We start from the raw sequence: 9,179 nt of genomic DNA on the forward strand, positions 1-9,179 counted from the left end.
GCACTCTTAAACTAAACAAAGATCACTAAACAAAGCATTGTTAGTAAACACAACATCTCAAAACAACAAAAGTGATAAGAAAAATGACATACTTTTCTACATGCATATCCCAAAACGGCGCTCAACGGTAGCTACGACACTCAAATGATGCATGACCGTTTGGTTTCACTTTTGACCGATCGGTCTTAAATTGTTGACCATTCGGCATGTCTTCTACCACCTCATTCAGCTTCTCCTCTCATAAACCGTTCGGTTTGTTTATGTTTTTCTGCAGCCGTTCGGTGCTCAGTTACATCGTTCGGCAGTTGTCTTTCTTGCTCACACCATTCGGCCTAGTTCCACTACCTTCACACCGTTTGGTCTCTATTATGAACCGTTCGGTCTCTGTCTTCTCCTCTATCTGACCGTTCAGTCAGTCTCAGTAACCGTTCGGTCTACGTTCTTAACTGTTCGGTTTGGATTCTCCCGCATCCTACCGTTCGGTCTAGTACTGTTTTTGTCCTTTATAGGTTCCAACTCCTTGGTACTTTTGCTCTTCTTCCAAATCATATCAATAACCTACAAAAGTAAGGGAATTTAGTGATAAAATATTAAGTATATCCTCTACTCACTTATTCACAAAACTAAAGCAAAAACACGAGTTCAACCAAGCTTCTAAGTAAAAAAAGGTGTGTTCATCCCTTTTCTCTGTTGTTTTTGAACCTAGACCATGCAATCTCGTCTGGTTGCATGAGTCTTGTGTGTTTTCTCATCCACTCCCTGTCCAATTCTAGCTCTAAGAGCTGTTCTTGATCACCAATTGGTGATTTGTAGGGTCCTGTTGAGTTTCCTTGCGATACAAGGTAGTATAGAGGTGATCCGGTGAGTTGTGCTGTGAATCTCTGAGGTAAATGGAGTTAGATACTATTTTTAAATTATTGTATAAGATGTGTATATCTTGAGTTATGTGTTAATCTGCTGTTTAGAGCATAATTTGTATTTTTGGAGTGGATTGAATTAGATGTATGTGAATGTCTAAATGTAAAAATGTGAATTGATGTTTGTGAATTGATTTGGATAAGATATATTGTTGTAATTGAGTTATTATAGATGTTAAAACTGTTATGATAGTTATTAGGTAGATGGTTAAGTGAATTATGGTGTTTTGGGGCATTTTTAGAGGAAGTGAGGTAGTGAATTTGGGAATTAGAGGTCAAGGGTTTTTTTGGTTGTTTGGGGCAGTCTAGGTAGGTTTATTGTGACTTGTTAGAGTCATAAAAATAGTCAGAAATAGGTGAAAAGTGGTAGAATTGAAGTTGGGTCCTTAAGTTATTGAATTTGGAGTTTTAGAGTAGGAATTGAGTCTTAAGTACTTTAGATTCATAGTAGAAAGGTTTAGAATCACTTAGATAAGTCTAATTAGGTATAAAATACAATGTAGGGGTGTTAGAAGTTGGGAAAAATAGTTAGAATTGGTATGTTGTGGTTGAGTTGCATAAATCTGTAGAATTTTGTTCTGCAGATTATGCAGACTCGTTGTGCGAATAGTTTCACATAACGAGTCACTATGGCGAGCTAGTCTCTGGCAAGGACATTCGCACAACGAGTTGGTGCATTGTGCGAATGACTTGGTGCGAATGCGTTGGTGCGTTCTCTCATATTATAATGCTGACTACTATTTATATAGTTTATACTATATATTTTGGGATGTTACATTAATGGTATCAGAGTAGTTCTTTCCTTAGGAATCCTGTAGGTTTTGAGTGTGCCTTGCTTGTGCTTGTTACTCTTAGCTACGTATAGTGGTTGTCCTTGTCTCTTTGAGTTAGACTGATGGCTTTTTCTCTCTATGTGAACAGAAGATGGCAGATAGGTCTCCTCCTTCTCCACCTCCATAATCCCGACACTTCCAACGTGATGAGAAGGATGGAGTCTGTGTTGGAAGCAATTCAACAATAGAACACTGCGTTGGTTAATTAACATACTATGGCTTTGCAGCAGTTGGGAGCTGCCAGGGTGTTAGTTGAGACATCCCAGAGGCAATATTTAGATTTGATGTTAAGCGGCAGGGCTACAACTGGACCTTCTTCATCCTATCAGCCTCAAGAGTGGAGATTAGAAAGCTTCCTTCAGCACCATCCAGCTAAGTTTATTGGAAAATGCAGCCTTTATGAAGCAGATAAGTGGTTTAGAGATATAGAGAGGATTTATAATGCTAAGATGTGTTCGGAGGTGAATAGGTTGGCTTTCTCAAAATATCTTTTATTTGGGGAAGCTAGCCATTGGTGGAGCAGCACTAGGTCTTTGTTGGAGAGCAATGGAGTCTAGATTTCCTAGGAAGTTTTTAAGAGGAAATTTTACACTAAGTATTTTCTAGACAGTGTAAGGTTTGCCAAAGAGGTGGAGTTTCTACAGTTGGTTAAGGGCAACATGACTATTTCAGAATATGTAGATAGATTCAAGCATTTGCTTCGTTTTCACACCTTAGCCATGGATGAGGAGTGGCAATGTAGGAAATTTGAGAACGGTTTGAGGGGTGATGTGAAATTACTGGTGGCTGGCCTTTGCATTAAAGAGTTTTCAGTGTTAGTGGAGAGGGCCAAGGTCTTAGAAAAGACAAAGAGAGAAGTTGAGAGGCAGTAGAGCCAACCATTAAGGGTTGGAGGACTGGTGGTGTCTAGGGGTAGCTTTAGTTCTAAGAGGACCCCTTATCCTAGACCATCCTCTTCTGGGTCTAGGGGTTCCTCCTCTCAGCCTTTAGTTCATTCGGGGCAGTCTAGTTTCTCCAATGCATTGAGATGTTATATGTGTGGAGGTCCACATCTTCAGTCAGCTTGCCCTCAGATGGTGGGGTTTAAGAGGTGTAACATCTGTAGTCGAGATGGTCATTATCCTAGGGATTGTCCTACGGTCAAGAGGGTAGGGTCACAGACTCATCAAGCCGGGAGATCAATACAGAGGGGTGGTGACAGACCCCAAGCAGCCGGTAGAGTTTATGCGTTGACAGGAGCCGAGGCGGCTAGCTTAGGTAATCTCATCATTGGGTGTAGTTTGTTGTTTGGGAAGCCGTGTTGTGTATTGTTTGATTCTGGAGCAACACACTTTTTTGTGCCAGAGTCTTGTGTAGAGGACCTGGGGTTGGCAGTGAGGGAGCTACAATATGATCTGACTGTATCTACCCCCACTTCGGGGTTGGTTAAGACATCTACGGTTTGTGCTAGATGTTCTGTGGTAGTAGAAGGGCGTCAGTTCAAGGTAAACTTGATTTGTTTACCTCTACAAGGGTTAGAGGTGATCCTAGGGATTGATTGGCTTTCTGCCAATCGTATCCTTATAGACTGTGGTGAAAAGAAACTGTTGTTTCCCGAGGTTGAGGAGCCGACATTTTTTTCTTCGGGACAATTGAGGCAAGAGTTGGCTAGGGGTTCAGTTTGTTTCATGGTGCTAACTCATCTGGAGGTGGAGTAGCATAGTCAGGGCGTGAATCACTCCGTTGTGAGTGACTTTCTGGATGTGTTTCCTGAGGAAGTTCTAGGACTGCCTCCTTAGAGGGAGGTTGAGTTCTCTATTAATCTGGTGCTTGGTGCAGGGCCAGTGTCAATAGCTCCGTATCGAATGGCTCCAGCAGAGTTAGCCGAGTTGAAGAACCAGATTGAAGACTTGTTGGAGAAACAGTTTATCCGACCTAGCGTCTCGTCGTGGGGTGCGCTTGTGTTACTTGTAAAGAAGAAGGATGGTAGCTCCTGGTTGTGTATAGATTACAGGCAGTTGAATAAGTTAACCATAAAGAACAAGTACCCTCTACCTAAGATTGATGACTTGATGGATCAACTACATGGAGCTACGTTGTTCTCCAAGATAGACCTGAGGTCAGGTTATCATCATATTCTGGTCAAGGCAGGTGATGTGCAGAAGACTGCCTTCAGGTCCAAATATGGTCACTATGAGTATGTAGTTATTGCCTTTTGGTGTGACTAACGCTCCAACCATATTCATGGATTATATGAACAAAATCTTCAGGCCATCCTTGGATAAATTTGTTGTTGTCTTTATAGATGACATACTGATTTATTCTAAGACGCGAGAGGAGCATGAGGATCACCTTAGGATAGTGCTTGAGATTTTAAGAGAGAAGAAGTTGTATGCTAAACTGTCTAAGTGTGATTTTTGGTTGGGAGAAGTTCAGTTTTTGGGTCATGTGATATCTGCTGGTGGGATTTCTATGGATCCAGCCAAGGTTCAGGCAGTGCTTCAGTGGAAGAGGCCGAAGTCAGCTACCGAGATCAGAAGCTTTGTGGGTTTAGCGTGCTACTACTGTGGTTTCATTGAGGGCTTCTCTAGGATTGTGGCGTCGTTCACACAGTTGACGAAGAAGGATCAACCTTTTGTTTGGACAGATCGGTGTGAGTCTAGCTTTCAAGAGCTAAAGCAAAGGTTGACTAGTGCTCCAGTGTTGGTTATCCCTGACACAGGTAAACCTTTTGAGGTTTTCTTTGATGCTTCTTATTAGGGACTAGGCTGTGTTCTGATGCAAGAAAGAAAAATAGTTGCCTATGCTTCAAGGCAACTCAAGGTTCATGAGAAGAATTATCCCACTCATGATTTGGAGTTGGCAGCAGTTGTGTTTGCCTTGAAGATTTGGAGGCATTATCTTTATGGTGCGCAGTTTCAGGTATTTAGTGATCACAATAGTGTAAAGTATCTCTTTGATCAGAAGGAACTGAATATGAGGCAGAGGAGATGGATGAAGTTTTTGAAGGATTATAAGTTTGATCTCCTCTATCATCCTAGGAAGGCGAATGTGGTAGGAGATGTGTTAAGCAGGAAGTCAGTGCATGTTTCAGCGTTGATGGTCAGAGAGTTGGAGCTGGTTGAGAGTTTACAAGAGACTTGAGATTGCAGGTGGATTTTGAGGTAGATAGTATCAGATGCAACAACTTGATAGTGTCGAGTGATCTGTTGGGTCGTATCAGGGAGACAGAGTTGTCAGATGTCGAGCTACAGAGGTCAGTGGGGTTGATTGGTATAGATCAGGGTAGAGACTTTGTTTTGGGAGCTGATGATATAATGCGGTTCAAAGGCAGGGTCTGTGTTCCTAGTGATTCTGAGTTGAGGAGATTGATCCTTGAGGAGGGTCATCAGAGTCGTTTTAGCATGCATCCTGGCATGATTAAAATGTATTAGGATCTCAAGGAATCTTTTTGGTGGTCTGGGATGAAGAGAGATGTAGCACAATTTGTCTCTTCTTGTTTAACTTGTCAGAAGGCTAAAGTGGAGCATCAGATACCGGTGGTTTGTTATAGTAGTTGGAGATTCCTGAGTGGAAATGAGATAGCATTGCTATGGATTTTGTTACCCATTTGCCACGCACGGTCAGAGGTCATGATGCTATTTGGGTGATTGTGGACAGGTTGACAAAGAGTGCTCATTTCTTGGCCGTAAATTTGAGAATGTCGATGGTAAAGCTGGAATAATTGTATCTCAAAGAGGCTTGAGACTACATGGGGTGCCTTCCAACATTATTTCAGATAGAGATCCGCGATTCACTTCTAGATTCTGGCAGACGCTTCAGAGTGAGATGGGCAGCAGACTGTGGATGAGTTCAACGTATCATCCCCAGACTATGGCCAGTTAGAGAGGACGACCCAGTCACTTGAGGAATTGCTGAGGACGTGTGTCTTGGATTAATTGGGAGTCTAGGATGCGGTGTTGTCATTGGTGGAGTTCACCTACAACAACAATTTTCAGGTCAGCATTGGTATGGCACCGTTTGAGGCACTATATGGGAGAAGATGTAGAATGCCTCTTTGCTAGTTTCAGGAGGGAGAACCGATGTTGACTGGGCCAGATTTGATTCAGCAGACTACAGATAAAATAAAGTTGATTCATGAGAGGATGCGGGTGTCCCAAAGTAGGCAGAAGTCCTATGCTAATCAGAGACGGAGACCTTTGGAGTTTGCAGTCGGGGATCATGTTTTCCTCAGAGTGACTCCTACTACTGGTGTAGGAAGAGCCATTCGTGCTAGGAAGTTATCTCCTAGGTATCTTGGTCCTTATCAGATCTTGAGACGTGTGGGACCAGTTGCTTATGAGAAAGCCATGGCACCCCAGTTGGCGAATCTTCATTCAGTGTTTCATGTCTGATGACAAATTTATGAACACCGAAAAACGGCGCCACAAACTTGTTTAACCCTCGGCAAGTGTGACCGAATCGTATCAAGTAATAAAACTCGGTAAGACCAAGTATCGTTCTCCCAAAGGACTCACGGCCTAGTTAGCTATATGATTTGTTGATTATTAAAGACTTGTGAACAATTGATTTTAGGTTTTAAATGCAAAAGAAATAATTAAACATGTATGCATGAATTTGATCAATGGAAAAGAGGAATACAAACACTTTAATGAATTAGATGAATGAGTATGTTGTTGGGGTTATCAATTTCATCTTATCCACTCTTATATACTTTTAGGAATTCATCATTCTTTTCATCAATTGCTAATGCCACTCTCTAAATCACCTTGCAAGAAGGCTTATCCTTAATTACGAGTTCATACAATTCCTAGCATGCCTAATAATTAATTCTAAAGTGCAGAAGCTTAACGACAACCAACCCTCATATTCATATGTCTAGGTAATATGCTATTGGGAGAATTTCCCCGGATCTAGAATTCCCCGTACGTTCCCATATCGACAAAATCAATAATCATGGCATTGAATGAGTTAAACAATGCAAGCTTTAAGCAAAAAGGAAAAACCCTAACTAATGATGAAAGAAAGCATGTATCTTAAAATAAGATGTTAAAACACAAATTCCATATATGAGAGTTTCACAAGACTACATTGATTCCCCAACAACAATACAAGGTTTAGTTCACCATATTCATGGTGAAACTAGATGAACAATAATGAAAGAATGAAAGATAAAACCCTAGAAGGATGAGTAGGTAGCCTCAGCATCCAAGATCTTCCTCCAAGGGGTGGAAAAGAGAGTGTTTGCTTCGTCTCCAGCCAAAGATACAAACCCTAGGACGTCTTAAAGCTTATATACTATTCTAAAAAATACAGAAAATTAGGTCCAAGCCCATAAAATGAACAGAAAACCGGTCCAAGCCCATTTAGAATGGCGCTTAGCGCTATTTTATCGCTGAGCGGTACTAGCGCATGATCCATTTTGCCCCCAGCTGCTGTTTTTGCCCCTCAGCGGTGATTTTGGCACCTGAAAAGTGCCGCTCCGCGGAACTTTTTCTGTATTCTGGTTGACTTTTCAGCACTCTGGTTGACTGGTTGACTGGTTGACTTTTTTGGTTTCTAGTTGACTTTTCAGCACTCCAATCATTCGGTACTTCAATTCTTCTTTCAAATCATTCAATTAGCCTACAAAATCAAGGGAATCTTGCACAAAACCAAGGGAATCTTGCACAAAACCATTAAATTCACTTTCAACTCTCTTATTCACAAAACTAAAGCAAAAATATGAGTTCAAGCTAGTTTCTAAGTCTTAAAGGTTGCTTTTGGTATCAATTTTAAGCATAAAAATAACGTTTTTTCAACCGTTATCAATGTCTCACAGCTCAGGAAGTATATGCCTGGTCCATCTCACGTGTTAGAAGCTGAAGACGTGCAAGTGAGGGAAGATCTGTCTGTTAAAGTGCAGCCTGTTAGGATTGTGAAGAGCCAGCCCAAGCAACTTAGGGGCACAACCATCAGTCTACTAAGAGTTATCTGGGATAATAGGACAATTGACTCTACTTAAGAATTATAGGAGGTCATGAGGGAGTCTTGTCCTCACCTGTTCTCTAGTAAGTATAACTTTCGAGGTCGAAAATTTTTGTTGTTGGGGAGAATGTAAGAACCTAGAAAATAAAGTATTAGAGTAGATAAGTGTATTAAAATAATGAGACGAGCTTTTTACTTTAAAAATAATCTTATAATATAGACAGAACTTTCTAAAGATCGGTAAATTATCTTAAACACTTCATCTCTCTAAAACTTCCGTTCTCTACTCGTACTCTACCTTCTCTCTAGCTTTCCTTCTTATTGAGTTGATGGATTGACGATCAGGAGGTGCCCAGACGTCCACAGCATAGAGGGCTTCATAACTGACCGATCAGTTTCTCGATTCTAGCAAGTAAGCTGTTCATCCCTTTTCTCCGCTGTTTTTGAACCTAGACCATGCTATCTCTGCTGGTTGCATGTGTCTTATGCGTTTTCTCATCCATTCCCTGTCCAATTCTAGCTCTAAGAGTTGTTCTTGATCATCAATTGGTGATTTGTAGGGTCCTATTGAGTTTCCTTGCGGTACAAGGTACTGTAGAGGTGATTGTTAACACTCCAGCAAGTATAACGAATCGTATCAAGTAAAAGTAATTGGTAAGACAAAGTATCATTTTCCTAGAGACCACGACCTAGACATTCATGTGGCTTCTTGATTAATTACGACTTGTAACAAAAGTCATAGTGTTTATAATGCAAAAAATAAATATGAATGCAAGTGTTCATCAATTGACTTGAAGATCGCAAAGGTGATTGATATAAAATATGGAATGATTATGTTGTTGGAGTTTCCGACTTATCCTATCCACTCTCATGTATTTATGAATTGATCTTCTTCATTAATGTTAATGCCACTTTCTACTTTACCTTAAACCCAATGTCTCGGTGAAGGAAGCCTACTCTTAATTACTAGTTCACAATGTCTTGTATCCCCAGCAATTAATTATGCATTACATTCGCATAGAAGCTTAAAGGCAAACAACCCTCCTATACCTATGTCTAGGTAATATTGCTTTTGGGAGAATTCCCCCACTTCTAGATTTTCTCATATGTGTCCATATTGACAAAATCAATAATCATGCAATTGAATGAGTTAAACAAAGCATGCATAGAGCATAGAGGAAAGACCCTAACAATTAATGAAGTAAAGCATTTATAATATAAATCAATTCAAGACATGAGAGTTTCAAAGGATTACATCGTTTCTCCAACAACAATGGAGGTTTAGTTCACCACAGACATGGTGAACCTAGATGAAAATATGGAAAAGAATGAAAGATAAAACCCTAAAAGTTGAAGATCAGAGCTTTCACATCCAAAATCTTTCTCCAAGGAGTGAAAAGAGTGTTTTTGCGCCTCCTTCAATCCCAAGACATGAACCCTAAGTCATCCAAAACCTCAAATAGATGCAGAAAAAGTCCAAGCC

The 9,179-nt window shown here is 40.6% G+C and overlaps 3 protein-coding genes across 3 annotated transcripts; all 3 read left to right on the top strand.

The window, feature by feature from the left end:
* Window positions 1–1,965: 1,965 nt before the first annotated feature.
* LOC148194240 (uncharacterized) lies at window positions 1,966–2,622 on the top strand. The gene is made up of 2 exons (XM_088097150.1): window positions 1,966–2,279; window positions 2,361–2,622. The coding sequence occupies exons 1-2, from the start codon at window positions 1,966–1,968 to the stop codon at window positions 2,620–2,622; spliced, it is 576 nt and encodes a 191-aa protein (XP_087953276.1).
* A 162-nt stretch (window positions 2,623–2,784) lies between these two features.
* Window positions 2,785–3,447, top strand: LOC124846970 (uncharacterized). The gene has a single exon (XM_047324341.1). It carries the CDS (start codon window positions 2,785–2,787, stop codon window positions 3,445–3,447), a length of 663 nt encoding a protein of 220 aa, XP_047180297.1.
* Window positions 3,448–5,811: 2,364 nt separating this feature from the next.
* Window positions 5,812–7,733, top strand: LOC148194241 (uncharacterized). The gene is made up of 2 exons (XM_088097152.1): window positions 5,812–6,117; window positions 7,551–7,733. Exons 1-2 carry the CDS (start codon window positions 5,812–5,814, stop codon window positions 7,731–7,733), a joined length of 489 nt encoding a protein of 162 aa, XP_087953278.1.
* The last annotated feature ends 1,446 nt before the right edge of the window (window positions 7,734–9,179 follow it).

This window comes from Vigna umbellata, chromosome 8 (assembly GCF_029865625.1).
Source record: "Vigna umbellata cultivar VRB3 chromosome 8, Vumbellata_1.0, whole genome shotgun sequence".
Taxonomy (NCBI): domain Eukaryota; kingdom Viridiplantae; phylum Streptophyta; class Magnoliopsida; order Fabales; family Fabaceae; genus Vigna; species Vigna umbellata.